General features: G+C 35.6%; 1 protein-coding gene across 6 annotated transcripts in view; it reads right to left on the bottom strand.

Moving 5' to 3' along the window:
* Slc4a4 (solute carrier family 4 member 4) overlaps positions 1–16,642 on the bottom strand; it is a 406,144-nt gene that overhangs the window by 174,245 nt on the left and 215,257 nt on the right. For 4 of the 6 annotated variants that reach the window (XM_058574042.1, XM_046428692.2, XM_058574038.1 and 1 more), the window contains exon 6: positions 7,425–7,604. In XM_058574042.1, coding sequence (XP_058430025.1) covers positions 7,425–7,604 — 180 coding nt within the window. The remainder of the gene's footprint in view (positions 1–7,424; positions 7,605–16,642) is intronic. The other 2 variants (XM_058574039.1, XM_058574041.1) reach the window with 1 other exon arrangement.

Below are 16,642 nucleotides of genomic sequence, written 5' to 3'. Positions count from 1 at the left end.
AAAGATTTTTGAGTGATGGTTTCCAATATCTGGATTGTGTTATGAATCAAAAATTTTGCTTAATGATTCATGTTCCCCTTGGAAATCAACTTGTTCAAAGACATCCATCCTAAATCTACTCAAGTGAGCGTGTCTCTTTTTGACTCATGCAAACAGATCAAGGAAACTTCTCCAGAAAAATGCTTTTTCAATAATAGTATTAAGAAGAGAAGAAGTTTATTTATGTTAAAATTGTATGATTTGGGGGGGGGGATGCAATGTTGTATGTTTAAGTAGTTATCAAGCACTTACTATGCATTCCCACTGTTATTTCACTAAGAAATTTTACCTAATATTATAGTAGTATTTCACCAATAAACCCTTAAGATACATTGCATAGAAATCTTCATTTGGAAAGCCAATAAGATAATCAACAGTCTGCCATGTTTGATGTGTATTCCTGCAAATAAAGAATAGCCACCAGGGGGCTGAGGTTGTAGCTCAGTGTTAGAGCACTTGTCTAGTACTTGTAAGGCACTAGCTTCCATCCTCAGCAAGACATAAAAATAAATAAAATAAAGGTATTGTGTCCATCAACACACACACACACAAAGAATAGCTACCAGAGCTCTTCAACATCTCATGATTGCACAAAATAAGAGAACTGGACTCATTAATGTATGGGAAATAAATTATGGTTGAGGAAGCTTATTTCCCTTGTAGTGTAATTATCATATTGCTATTAGGCACACTGGATCCTCCATTGATTATGCTTGTGCAAGTTATTTTACATTTCTGAGTTTCAGGTTTTTCATCTTCAAATGCAGATTATTTACATACATTAGAAATATGGTAGACAACAATGCCTGGCATATGTCCAGTATGTACAAGGTACTTAAATAATGGGAGGTTATCATTAACAGAATGATGTTTCCTGTGCTGAACAGTCTGAACCATGTTGGAAAACACTACAGACAGCAATTTTGGCCTATTCAAATTCAACTTTAAGATCTGAAATCAGAATGCCAAAAAGATATCTGTATTCCCATGTCTACTGTAGCACTATTCACAATATCCAAGTTATAGAATTAACCTAAGAATTTATCAACTGATGAGTGGATAAAAAAATTGTGATATACATCAACAAAACAAAGTACTGTCAGTCCTATTAAAAAAAAAAAAAGAGGAAATTTTTGGTTTTTTGGAGAAACACAAATGAACCCAGAGGTCACTGTTAAGCCAAACACAGAAAGAAAAATATCACTTGTCTCATTTATTACATGTGGACTCTGAAATAATAGTTCATAGAAGCAGGAGGTAGAACAGTGCTTACCAGAAGCTGCGGAGTTGAAAAAATGGGGAGATGTTGGTCAAAGGGTACAATGCTTCAAGTAAAAAGTAAACAGGAGGAATACATGATAAGTATTTGAGGTGATGAATAATACCTCAATCAGCTTGATTCAATTATTCTACCTTGGATGCATATGTCACAGCATCACTTTGTATTCCATAAATAAATCCAAGTATCATTGTCAATATCCACTAAAAACTAAATGCAACTTTAACCTCAAAATGTGATTTTTAAGAAATCAGGTTCACACACCAGCAAAGATCTTCTTTTTGTCCCTTGTACTGAAACAGGGTTCAAGCAGTGCAGGCATGCTTAATTACTCCTGGAAAACTAACCTCCTCTCCCCTTTCTTCTTTTAGGAAGACATAACCAGGAGTCCACCCGGCTCACATCCTCATCACTCCTCACTCTTTCCTGTTCTCCTCCCTCTCCTCTTCTCTCTATCTCTCTTTATTTAATAGAGACCAGGACATGGTCTCAGATCTGCACCTCCTCTCCCATCTACTCTCAAAACAAGATGAGGCTGGGCAGTTGAAAACTTTGCAAGGGTGGCTCAATGAAGGTTCTCAAGTTTTGCAAGATTTACTCTGGGTTGGCAACAGCAAATCATTCAGTGTCCCTTAAATACACATTTTTTTCCTGGAAAGGGAGAATAAAGAAGAGTGCAAGAGTGCTTGTATTTGGTAGGATAAGACAAAGAGAATCATTCCAGTTCCTTTCCTCTACCCACATTCTGGCTGTATAAAACAGACTGACAATTAGTAAAATTAAAAAACATGTTCATCTCATGGTGACATCCTGCTGTACATACATCAGTTATTGATGGCTAAGAACTGTCATTGCTCACACATACTTATTAATCTTTCTACCCTAAATTAAAAATGCTATAGCGTTCTAACTGTCAACACATTATGCATTTTTTTGGTAAATGTAAAGTTGATAACAAAAATAACACTATTAAAAAAACTGCAGGAATGTTTTCATATTGGAGTGATGTGGGACAAAAACTGAGAAATACAGAAAACAAAATAATGGTGTTGAATTGAAACTCTGTCCTCAAATTTAAATCTGAAGGTCATGAAATTTGTCCCTTAGAATATTTCTGAATAAGTTGATTCTGATAAAGGAATCTCGTGTACTTCTTAATAAATACTTTTCACAAAGATATCTCATTTAATTCTGGTTATATACAATGAATAAGATATTACTACCTACACTATTTTACAGATACAAAAATTAAGTCTTGGGGAGATTATGTAAATTCCTCAAAATCATGCTGCTACCAAATATTAGCAAGATTTGAATAAAACCTTTGGAAAAGATAGCATCATGACTTCTAGAAAAAGATAGTGAAGTGGGCCTTTGGTGTTGAAACCAGCACTCACTAGTGTTGTGTCTCTTAAGCCAGACTCTCTGTTGCCTTCAAGAACAGAACAGACTAGCAAACACTAAGAAGGAATGCCCTTGAGAAAAATGAGTTATTGTTTAAAAGATTTGAACAGTTTTGATCAAGAAGATCAGTTACTGCCTGGAGGAAAGAAAGTAAAGTAAGAATAGTGCCTGATGGGTAAATGAGAAATTTGTTTATAATAATAAACATAACAGCTACTGCTGTTAAGGAATAATCTCATTCGAGCATGTTTCTAGACACTTTCCATGGATTGGTTAATTTATTCTAAAGTTGGGAAGATGTTGATCATTCCTGAGGTCTGGCCAGAATATTTACATGTGCTATGCAAATGCATGGGAAATAAGAATCCAGAACAAAACAGATATCTGCTGCTGGTTTTCAGAAGGAGTTGACTAATACACAGAAAGGCACCTGGGAAGATGACTCTCATCTTAAGATGCTATGGGCCTAAAGATGCAAAATGTCACCTGTCTCATCTCAGAACTAAGGAAGCATGATGGCCTGCTTCAGAGGAGCAGAACCTTTGAAGGAAGTTAGGAAAATGCCTGCCTACCCATTGATTCAGGGACATGTCTGAATTGAAGAGTCCAGGGCAGGGGTGGTGGAATAAGCAAAGTAGAACAACCCAGCCAGAGACAACGGGGCTAACTGGAATCTAAAGCCCAGACCAAAAGCTAACAATTGCTAAAGGGACTGAGAAAGCTGCCAAACCTGGCAGTGGTCCCAGCCAGACCCAACATGTGCCAATGTCAAGGCAGTTGATCTAGTATTCAAACCAAATAGTTTGAATAGATCTAACCTCAATCAGATCCAAAGCAACAAGAGCCTTACTAATCCTACTTCCATTTCTATGAAGCCTAGAATTACTACTAACAACGACAACAACAAAAAAGCCCTGGTTTCTTTCTATTGTTTGTTCTGCATTGTTAATCACTGTTTCTGTAGGCAACAGCAATAGAGAACCTTTTTTAAAATACCTGAAGTATTCTATGCCTATGTCAAAGCAAACACACGGGAAAGAATTAGGAAGCAGCTCCTGCCTGGTAGGTAACCTTGAAAGAAGAGGCCAGGTTCAGGAGTAAGTGGAGGCAAAAACTGGTAGGACCAAAGAGCTCACATTTCTCATATTGATAGAGAAAAAGGGGGAGGTGGTAATTTGAAGATAAAACTCAGAGGGGTCCAATCAGGAGCACGCCATGGGCCCCTATATATACAAAAGAGACCCTATCCAAGAAAAGCCAGGGAGTAGCAGCATGAGCCCTAGGAGCCACCACCCTGCTTGGAGCTGGCACCTTCTCCAACCCCTGATCTATTTGATGGGGCCCATGAATTCCCAGTGTGGTTTAGGGTCCACAACAGCCATTGAGCCAAGAGTAAAACCAATGAAGGAGACAGACCATTCTGTAAGACAGCTTCCTTTCTCCTTTGCTAACAAATGGGTGTTGGTATCACTTACTACAAGGCATAGGAAATAAATCAGGACTATATCCATGAGTTTCCTCCCAGTAGTAAGCTACAGAGCAGGTATCATTCCAGAATCCATTCTGACTCATGAAATCTTTCCTAATCATGCTTAAATATATTGTGTGTTACTATGTATTATTAATATTCTAAACATTTACATAATGTCATTTCATTTGTCATTTCATCATGTGTTTTATAGACATCGAAACTAAGTACTAAACTACCTTTTTTATTAGAAAGAAGAAACAACTTTTCACTAATAAAAAATGAAGTTATTAAATTGGATTGAAAAAAAAGGAAATTCACAATCTAGGTCTGATGGGATGACTAGTACACCACTTCTCAAAAGACTTCTGTACTCCCAGACCATAGAGCGCTGGGAAGTGATGCACAGTAGCAGACCATTTTATAGTATTTCTACTGTACAGACTCAATAATAGATGGAAATTACCTCAAGAGTACAGATTACAATAAAATATAGTGAAATAAGTCGGAAGTGGTAAATTTGAGTATTTATTACATGAGTTTTTAATATAGTTATTTAATTAGATGTTTACATAATTTAATTTTTAATAGAAGCTGTATTTAACCAGTGTGCAAAATTTTTTATAACAATTGGCTCTTCTGAGTAGATAAGAGCTAGCTCTAGCACACCTCTGGGAAATGAAAAAATTCCCAACTCTGAAGTATCTCCATAAATTTCAGCTATTTATCACACTGTTGCTCGCATAAAGCTGACTATATCACTGGCTCTATTTTCCAACCTGTTCTAGAAGACCAAGGTGACTTCAGTTTATCTAGACTTTACATGAGGATATTAGAATATAGCTCCAACTACAATAGGCATGAGATTCAGGCTTAAATAGCAGCAACAGTTATATAATTCTTTATTTTAAAAGTTTATTCTAAGAACATTTTGTAGTTGTTAAAGATATTAAGTGATTAAACTCCAAGATATAAAGGCAACTGTGTAAACTTGCACATTTAGAACAAGCACCTTTACAAAGCCAAAAATTTGCCATCCGATAGTTTATAATAATGTATCTTGGAGGCACATGAAATTCACTGCTATAGAATGTCTCAAAGCCAAATCTTGCCTGTGATATTTTAAAAGGAGTTGGATAACACAAAGGCCAATAATAATAGGTTTTAAAAGACCTAATGGTATCCCATGCTTCAGGGTGTAAGGTGATCCGTTGAAGAGCCAGAAAGGAACTGCCTGCCCTCCCTATTGCTTTCTGCCCAGCACATATAACATTTCACAAGTGAAAAGGTGAATGACAAAGGCAATTTCAACTTTCCTCTGAAGTACAGAGATCTACTGATAAAATGAGGAGCTGTATCAACTCACTAGCTGTGTTCCACATCCACATACTGTGGAAGGTCAGTACTAATAACAGGACCGATTTCAAGCTACCACGAGATACTGGCCTCCAAAATTCATCTGTTTGTAATTTTGACTCTGCCTGCAATTCCAAGAACTGCAGTGGTCGAAAGCATTCTCACAGTACTCATCCTTCCTCTTCTCTTCACAAATACGACATTTGAAAACACAACGCACTTTTTTACCTCTTTATACTCTTACCTCTTTATACCACCAACCCCACAATTCAAAAAAAAAAAAAAAACAAATTCCCAATTGTTTAAATTTCATTTTATGTGAGAAAGAGTATTATTATATATGATATACAAGAGGGACTTCAACTTGAATTGCCTTAATTTCAAAAATATGGGTTGTTTAAAATGAAATACATTTTAACATCAGCTGTTAAAATTATTCACCCTATAACCTTTTCAGTCATTAAACAACCTTTTTCTTCAAAAACCATTTTTTACAAAACCAGTAAATAAAGTGGAGACACGCAAAAACCAAAACATTTCCTGTCAGCAGCAATATTCCAGGTAATAGTAGAATCATTAAATTGTAGTAGGAATGTTCCAGATTAGATTATCTTTTGTGATTTTTTTTTTAAATAGGGATTGAACCCTGGGGCACTTAACCCCAGAGCCACATCCCCAGCCCTATTTTGTATTTTATTTTGAGACAAGGTCTTGCTGTGTTGCTTAGGGCTTTGCTAAGTTGCTGAGGCTGGCTTTGAACTCGTGATCCTCCTGTCTCAGCCTCCCAAACCACTGTGAAATTTCTTTACAAAGAGCATTTCTATTCTATTTATTTGTTTGTAACCAGTTTCTCTTAAGAAATATAACTGAGAAAGTACATTTGTAGTAAGCTCTCTTCCAATTATTCACATTAACACTAAGTCAGAAAACCCCATTTCTGGAAGCAGAGTGGCTGAGTTGGAATTCGGTCTACACAATTCTCTCAATCCACCTTTTCCATGACAACATGTTCATGTTCTGAAAGTGCAACTGAACACAATTAAATAGAACCTCCCATATCTACTCATTTCTCTTGACACTAAACAAGATAGGCAGAATGGAAGTACAGACCCAGTTCTACTACCCCAGTGCTTAGCAACTCTGCCCACCACACCTTCATTTCCCATGCTTCATGGAAATTAAATTCTCCTTTCTCAGGCTGCACCCAATCATGAAATTTATTTAAAACAAAGAGAATAATCCAGAAGATAGAACTTTTATCAGGAAACTCTCATAAATGCAATAAAGTATGAATAGGACATAGTGCCTTCCCTACTATTATATAATTGGGTTAATAACCCATCCTGAATACTTATTTTCCCATGATTATAACCTACGAAAAGAAAAGTTGGTTTTTTTAAAGTAGCAAAACAATTATTGAGTCTTACTTTATGAAGTGATCATTTATAGGCTGGATGCTGTCACACACCAAGAAAACACCTCATTACATGAGATTTCAAGACATTTATCATATCTTACTATATTCTCCTAATTCTGGTAAACCATCATGTTGAAAAATACTACCTAAAGTACTCAAGATATATAAGCTTCCTGATGCATCTGAAATATGTGGTTGGATCATCATAGTTATTACCAAACCATATCAGTCCATCAGAAGAGATATATATGGAGCAAGCCAGGCACTATGGCTTTTTCAGCCTACAGTAGCAGTGAAATCCTTCCAGCAAGTCTATAAACTGCCCCCCTGGATAAAAACTATCATGAGATGACTGTGTCATATGAACTTGAAAAAGGAAGAAATGTGGAGGAAAAGATGACGAGAAGTGGAAGAAAGGTGAGACAGGTAAGAGAAAGCAGCAGCCAATGGCCCTGCATTACCATTATCAGGGTTGGTAAACATCCTACTTGCACTGGAGACTGTCTTCCCAATGTCAGCCAGAGACCGGAGGTTGGATTTCTTGGTTTGATGACGGTGCTTCCGGAGCAAAGTATAGGTCACCTTATCCTTAAGGTCAGGTTTCAAGAGGCCTGTCTCAATCTGATGGTCAACAATCATCTCTAATACAAAAAGAAAGTGAAACAAAAATAAAACTTAGTCATGAAACATGATTTTTTTACTCCAGCTTCATGGTTGTCACCCTCAAATTTAATATCAATGTATTAACTTCCTACTTTATGTAAAGGATAAAGATACAAGGTACAGGGATACTGGTTTTAATGAGAGTTAAAAATATTCTAGTAATAATTGTATGTTTGGGAAGGTAAAATTGTCTTGTTCATTATCCTTCATCCAAGTTGAGCGATTTCACATAAATTACATTCTACTTCTATGAGTTAATAATTTACATTTTTATCTAAAATAAACTGGAAAATTTTCATGCACTATTATGTGTTAGAAATATTAATGGTATGAAAAACTTAAGAATGTGTAAATTTAAAAGTAAGATTAAACCTTAATTTTTTAAATTTTTAAAAACTTTTAAATCTATTTTTCCAAATTCTCCTAAGAGGTTGCGATTTCTTTACAAGAAAACGACAGAGAGCTGGGTCTGGGGCTCAGTACATGTGAGGTACTAGGATCAATCCTTAGCACTGCATAAAAATAAAATAAAGGCACACTGTCCATCTACAACTACAAAAAAATTTTTTTTAAACAAGAGAAAAGAAAACAATAGTTTCTTAATATCAAGTCATCTGAACACCAATTAATTAAATAAAAGAGTAACCTTGAAATTATCTCTTAGTCTCTTCTAAGGCAGGCTTATTCTTCCTGTTTAGATCTAGCTAAAGCCTTATCAATGTATTTCCATTGGCCATGTTAAAGTATAACCTAAATAAAATTTTCTGTGAAATTTTATTCAGTTTATTCTTTAAATATCTTACTTTAAATAACAGTCTTACTAAGACTTTTAAATATTTTAGTTTTACTATGAAAAAAATTAAAATTACTCCCTAGGTCACTCTGCAACACAACAAATTATTTTTTTCCCATTTTTTTATCGGAACATTATAGTTGTACATTACGGTGCAATTTATTGTTACATATTTGAACATGCAAGCAATGTAACAGTATAATTTGGCCAACATCATTTGTCAGTATTTCCCCCTTCCTTCCTTCCCCCCACCCCGCATCCCTTTCCTCTACTGTAACAGAAAATAAGAAATCCTCTTTCTCAGAAGTAAAACATGTTAATAGTATAACATAAATGTATCCACGTGCATCTTACTTTAACATCTACATGACAGGATATTTTATTTCTACCCTGAATGAGATTGAAGACCAAAAAAATCACAAAATCTGTGCAATATTGGCAGGAAGTTACCTCACTACAAGCAAATAGTGTTCTGCACTGAGCCAGAACAATATTATCTCATACCAACATTTTTGGATACATAGATGCATCTAACACATATCCATATTCCTCTCTTGAGCAAGCTTCTCAATATACAAAAGTAAAAAGAGAACAAGTTATTCTTCTGCAAAAGTTTGACAAGAAAACTAATGGGTCCTAGTTGGATAATAGCATCTCCCACGATTCCCACCCCTGTAAAGAGAAGTTGCAGATTTCAAGGGGCTTTTCTTGGGCATAATTGTACTTCTCATACATCCATCTTTATAGCAAGTTCTCACAGATTTGGTCTCACAGTCTATAGAAAGAAACTGACATTTACAATGCACAATCAATTATTTGGAAGTCAAGCAGAGGCTAAATCCAGGATTCTCCATCATATCCTTACACAGATGCCATAAATGTCATGTAACACTGGACCACTTGGTAGGATGCCTGGGCAAGACAGGAAGAGTTTCTCTTGTGGATGTTTTGGGTTGACAGTGGCCTTTAGCTCTGAGTATTTTTAACTACACAAACCCCACTCAATAAAAATCTCAGAACTGATCCTATAATTACAATTATCCCTCTGTTGAACGGTAAAATAATTAGGTGCCTACAGAACACAACCCTTGTTCTTTCCCTTTAAGCCTTGTTCCATGTGGAAAGTCCATTTTACAGAAGAACCATAAATTTTTTTTAAAAAAAAAATTTAAAAGAAAAAAACAGCCCAGCATATCAGCTGCAAGTGTTATCAAACTCCTACTCTAATTCCAGGGTTGTGGATTAAAGTGTTTCTTATCTACCATTCCTGGCAGAGCCTCCCTCTATTCTTGCTTTCCCTTAAAATCACAAACCAATCCATATGCATACACAGCCTGCCCTGTTACTAATGTCTGGAAATCACCAGTTAGAACAGGTTAAAACATCTGTGTGGCTTATGCCCTTCATTAAGTTTCCATTAAAATGGTCCACATTATAGGAATCTCTTTAAACATAAACTACGAAACTTTTCAAAGGAAAGTGGGGGCAGTAACAGTTTACAGCTACACTGAAATTAAGCCTTCAGTGTTCAAAATCCCACAGACGCTACCAATTGGGAGAAAAAGTGCCAACTCCAGATGATAGCAGAGCTGAAAGCTGAGCAAGAGTTCAAGCTCTTACACAAAGACACATCAAGGAAAAAACACTTCAGACCAATATCCCTGATGAACATAGACGCAAAAATTCTCAATGAAATTCTGGCAAATTGCATACAAAGATGTATTAAAAAAAATAGTGTACCACAATCAAGTGGGATTCATCCCAGGGATGCAGGGTTGGTTCAACATATGGAAATCAATAAACGTAATTCATCACATTAATAGACTTAAAAACAAGAATCATATGATCATCTCAATAGATGCAGAAAAAGCATTTGACAAAATACAGCACCCCTTCATGTTAAAAACACTAGAAAAACTAGGGATAGTAGAAACATACCTCAACACTGTAAAAGCTATATATGCTAAACCCAAGGCCAGCATCATTCTAAATGGAGCAAAATTGAAAGCATTCCCACTAAAAACTAGAACAAGACAAGGATGTTCTCTTTCACCATTTCTATTCAACATCATCCTTGAAACTCTAGCCAGAGCAATTAGACAAAAGAAAGAAATTTAAGGGATACAAATAGGTAAAGAAGAATTCAAACAATCACTATTTGCTGATGACATGATCCTATAGATCCCAAAAAATTCCACCAGAAAACTTCTAGAACTAATAAAATAATTCAACAAAGTAGCAGGATATAAAATAACACTCATAAATCAAATGCATTCCTATACATCAGCGATGAATCCGCTGAATAGAAATTAGGAAAACTACTGCATTCACAATAACCTCAAAAAATAAAAAATTAAAAAATACCTGGGAATCAATCTAACAAAAGAGGCGAAAGACCTCTACAATGAAAACTGCAGAACACTAAAGAAAGAAACTGAAGAAAACCTCAGAAAAGATATCCCATGCTCTTGGATAGGCAGAATTAATATTGTCAAAACGGCCATACTACCAAAAGCCAATATGATTCTGCAACATGTACACTCAGAAAAATGAGAAATTACATGCCATCTATGTATATCAAAGTGCATAAATGCATTCTACTGTCATGTATAACTAATTAAAACAAATAAAAATAACTAAATAGTTCAATGCAATTCTTATTAAAATCCCAATGACATTCCTCATAAAAATAGAAAAGGCAGTCATGAAATTTATTTGGAAAAATAAGAGACCCAGAATAGCTAAAGCAATCCTTAGCAAGAAAAGTGAAGCAGAAGACATCCCAATAACAGACCTTAAACTACAGAACTATAGTAACAAAAACAGAATGGTATTGGCACCAAAATAGACTTGTAGACCAATGGTACAGAATAGAGGACACAGAGACAAACCCATGTAAATACAGTTATCTCATACTAGACAAGGGTGCCAAAAACTTTCACTGGAGAAAAGATAGCCTGTTCAACAACTGGTGCCAGCAAAACGGGAAATCCATATGTGGCAAAATGAAATTAAACCTCTACCTCTCACCCTGCACAAAAAATCAACTCAAAATGGATCAAAGACTTAGGCACTAGAACAGAGACCCTGTGGCTAACAGAAGAAAAAATAGACCCAAATCTTCACTATGTCAGCCTAGGATCTTACTTCCTTAACAAGACTCCTAAAGCATAAGAAGTAAAATCAAGAATCAATAAATGGGATGGATTCAAATTAAAAAGCTTCTTCTCATCAAAGGAAACAATAACCTGAGGAGAAAGCCTACAGATTGAGAGGAAATCTTTTCTACATCACCTCCAATAAAGCGTTACTCTCTAGAATATATAAAGAACTCAAAAAACTTAACACCATAAAAACAAATAACCCAATCAATAAATGGGCTAAGGAACTGAACAGACACTTAACAGAAGAAGAAATACAATTGATCAACAAATATATGAAAAAGTGTTCAAAATCTCTAGCAATTAGAGAAATGAAAATCAAAACTACTCTAAGATTTCATCTCACTTTTGTCAGAATGGCAATCATCAAGAATAGTCAATAATAAATGTTGATGAGGATGTGGTAAAAAAGGTATACTCATACATTGCTGTTGGGACTGCAAATTGGTGCAGCCACTATGGAAAGCAGTATGGAGATTCCTCAGAAAATTGGAAATGGAACCACTATTTGACCCAGCTATCCCACTCCTTGGTTTATACCCAAAGGAATTAAAACATCAATGTTTTTAGCAGCTCAATTCACAATAGCTAGACTGTGGAACCAACCTAGGTGTCCCTCAATAGATGAATGAATAAATATAATGTGGTATATATACTCAATGGAATATTACTCATCTTTAAAGAGTGAAATTATGGCATTTGTCAGTAAATGGTTGAAGTTGGAGAATATCATGCTAAGTGAAATAAGCCAATCCCACAAAACCAAAGGCCAAATGTTTTCTCTAATATGCAGATGCTAATTCACAATAAGGTAGGGGGCACTAAGGAAGAACAGCATTACCTTAGATTAGGTAGAGGGAAGTGATGGGAGGGGAAGAGAGGGGAGATGTGGGGCTAGGAAAGATAGTAGAACGAAACAGACATTATTACTGTATGTATATATGTGACCACATGACCAATATGATTCTGCAACATGTACACACAGAAAAATGAGAAATTACATGCCATCTATGTATATCAAAGTGCATAAATGCATTCTACTGTCATGTATAACTAATTAAAACAAATTAAAAAACTAAAGAGTTCAAGCTCTTATTAAACAGGTGAGAAAAGATCAGGCTAGAGAGGTGCTGGTCCACACATGTAGACTCACTAGAGGCAAAAAATAAATAAATAAATAAAACCAGTTTTTTTGACTCACAGTTTAGATCTTTCTCCAGGTTACATGTTTTTATTTAGATTTAAAAAGCAAACTCTAGACAAGAAAAGAATCAATACATGCAGAACTTTTGCAAACCAAGAGAAAGATGTGATGCAACAGAAAAATGGCCAAAGGTCACAAATGACTTCTTAAAGGCAATATGAAGGGCCAAAAAATATGCAAATACTCAACTTCAAGATTAAGAAAGACAATTTAAACAAATTTATGCAAATTAAACCAATAATGAGGTATTTTTTAATCTACCAAAGTGATACAAATTAAAAAGACAAATCAATCCCTCATGGTATGAAGGGTGTGTGCAGCAGGCAATTTTATGCATTAATGATAAAGTGACTAGAACACTTTCTTGAAGATTGTTTCACAAATACATATCAAAACCCTTGAATATGTTCAAAGCTTCTGAATATTCTACCATTAGAAATTCATACCAAGAAAATAATCTAACAATTTAACAAAACTATAAGAAATATCTTTGCTTTTTTTCTTTACAATAAAAAATCTGAAGGCAATTTAAATACCCAATAATAGATTATTAAATACTGTATGATAATACTGTGTAATTTTAATACATTAAAATGACATTCAAATTTAATGACATGGAAAAATATTGTTATGTTTTAAGTTTAAGAAAAGACCAATTAAAATGAGGCAGTATGTGGACTGGGGTTGTAGCTCAGTGGTAGAGCGCTTGCCTCATATGCTTAAGGCACTGTGTTCGATCCTCAGTACCACATACAAATAAGAAAATAAAATAAAGATATTTTTTTAAAAATGAGGCAGTATGATTCTGCTTTGTGAAATAAATTATAGATGCATAAACGGTTGCAAAGAAAAAATGCTGAGACGCAGGTACAGTGGTGCATGCCTGTAATCCCAGCAAGTTGGCAGAGCTGTAGCCAGAGGATCACAAGTTCAAGATCATTCTTAGCAACTTAGCGAGACTCTGCCTCAAAAAATAAAAAGGGATGGGGTCATTTCAGTAGTATCTGAACTATATTTAGTACCTTTACTAAAATAAATAATGTGTGTGTGTGTGTGTGTGGTGTGTGTATAAATGAAAAGAAGAGAAAGCAGGCAAACAACCTGAGAAGATAGATCTGAAAATTAGTTGAGTGGGTATTTCTATTTTTGTGGGTTACATTTTTCTGTATTAGTTTAAAATAAGCATATATTCGTTTTGTAATTAGAAAACAATAGAAATAAAGTCATTTTGAAAATATAAAAAGGTGTGAAAAGCAAGAAGCAACAGAACTCACACATCTGCCAACATGCACAGCTCAGGAATGCCTTTACATTCAAAATGAGCTCCAAAAATAGAGGTACATTTCCCTGATCCATTTTTTATCATAATAGAATACCTGAAATGGCTTATAATGTTTTTAACTTAGAAGGAAAGGAAAATTCCCATGGACTTGGTTTCAAATATGAATGACACTCGTTAAATGTGGAATTATGATGATGATGCTAATAATAAAACTATTAAAATAATCCATGAAAATGATGTTTTACCCTTTATGATACTTTTTAAAAAAGATAAGTTTTTCTATTAGCATGCAGAAGGGGTTCTTCATGGAAAAAGCACATAGAGGTCCTGAGAAGAATCAGAATTAGGCTGAATTTTTGTTTCTTTTTTTGGTAAGTATGAGAAGTGACACCTGCTTAAATAGTCACCCACCACTCATAGCCCCCATGCATCTCAAGGCCCCTCCTATGGCACTGCCTTTGAGCTCAGGGTGGGAAGCCTCTGAGAGGCAGACTGATGAGACGTGGTAGCTGGTGGACTGCAAAGAAGAATAAGCAGTATACTATTGTTTTTTGATATTTGCTATCATAGTTGCTATTAGTTTTTCATCTTATTTTTGAAAAAAAATTGGAGTGTGGGGGAGATGCATCTTAAGACTTAGCTGTGAATAATTTTCAACTGAAAATTATAGCATGATTCAGGATTTGGGAACAACTCCACTTTACCCTCTGCTAGAAAGTATTTTTTTTCTTAACTAAATGACTATAACTCTTCAAATTACTGTTCCATCTTCTGTCATTTAAAACTAGATAAAATAGGACCTTTTATTCTTCATGTTTTACCCTCCAGAAGGTTTTGATTCTCTCCAAGGATCTGTAAGTCTTTGTTGTTAGCCAGTTACACTTTTTCAAGCAAGCTTTCTTCCCATGCCTGCAAAACCAGCCTCTCCCCGTTTCTCCCTTTGTTTTGCTCATGACGTGTGATTTGCCTCTGAACTGTATGTCTGTATTATTAGCTCCAGAATGACAGTGCTGGCTCTCTGCCTACTTGCCCCAGGGACTGTGGAGCAAACATATTAGTGAAGGATGATACCTCAAAATGACCCAGTGGTGTCTAATTTTAACATGTAATGACAATTTTTAAAGTAAATGCATGGAGGTTAGGGAAAAGGTTCACAGCTGATAATAAAAGGTAATGGAAAATTAATGCAAGAACATAAAATGCTTCGATTAACCTTTCTCAAATGCAGTAAATATCAGAAGTTCTCTCTGTGGCCATTGGCTAAAGAGGTTCCAATTTAATGTGGAATCTGTCTTCTACTACATGTAAAGGGGTCAATTAGCTGCTGAAGACCAGAAGCTCCTTAAGCTCTTTCTGGTGCTGAAGACCCCAAAGACATCTTTAAAGAAAAGCTCCCATGTGTAATTCCACTTTGACTTTCATCTCCTGTTGATCAGCTCCAGGCATAGTCAAGAAACTCTTCAACTATTTCCAGCTCTGTCCACCACACCATTTGGAATCTTTTCTCCTGCTCATGAAGTCCCTGAGCATCTATTTAACCTGACTCAGTCTTCACTCAGCCCTCTGCCAGGTGACATGTAAAAAGATCTGGATAAATAAATTGTAACAAATACACCTAATGATCTCATTTTATTTTCATACCAACTCTGAAAGGCCCCCCTTCATCCTGCTTTTATAGATTAGTGAGACTGCACAAGAGTTAATTTACTTGCTTTATCCTTGGTCATCCATGCCAGCGGAGGTAAACTTTAATTAAAGCTTCCCCCCGCCCCGCCCAATTTTAAATCCATCATTCTTTCCTGTGATGTCATTCTATATCTCATGGGATTGACACATGATATCTTCCAGAGAGTGTGCACATGTTTATAGAGGACAAACCCTGGGCTCGATGGAATGAATATTTAAATGGTAGAATTTCAGGCAGAAATATTTCACAAGTTCTTGGTGATACAAATAATACTCAGCAACAATGTGACCTTACTCAGTCACTTAACCCAAAAGGTCCTACCTGCTCCCTGCCCTTCATAAGCTTTCTCTATACACAGCTAAAAAGCTTGACATCCAATGCAGGACCCAGACTATTTCCCTTCTTATAGAAGATTTAAGCTGCATTTTGAAGATGCTGAAACTGAAGTTCACAGAAGCTCGATGCAATGTGTAGGTCAAAGAGTTTTAGAAATCTAGTGTGCAGACTTCTGGTCTGATAAGACCAAAGATGGGTGAGTGATAGGGTCTATTAAAAATATTAATCTTGTGCCAATAAGTGAATTTAATTAATACAAATCTGTAAATAAACAGCACAATCCTAAACATAAGGAAAAATAATGTAAAAAATGAAAAGCATGAAAGAGAAGATTGCAAAATAAAACTGGAAGAAAATATTTCCAAATGTTAACAATGGTTTTGACTAGAGACATATTACAGAAGACATTTTTTTTGGGGGGGGGGTCGTATACCTGGGATTGAACTCAGGGGCACTTGACCACTGAGCCACATCTCCAGCCCTATTTTGTATTTTATTTAGTGATGGGGTCTCACTGAGTTGCTTAGCACCTCGCTTTGCTGAGGCTGGCTTT

The sequence above is a fragment of the Marmota monax genome, unplaced genomic scaffold (genome assembly GCF_021218885.2).
Source record: "Marmota monax isolate L192 unplaced genomic scaffold, Marmota_monax_Labrador192_F-V1.1 WCK01_AAM20220418_F8-fsc00132, whole genome shotgun sequence".
In the NCBI taxonomy this organism is placed as follows: Eukaryota; Metazoa; Chordata; class Mammalia; order Rodentia; family Sciuridae; genus Marmota; species Marmota monax.
Note: the sequence above shows the minus strand (reverse complement) of the source record. Positions and strands in the feature narration are given on the sequence as shown.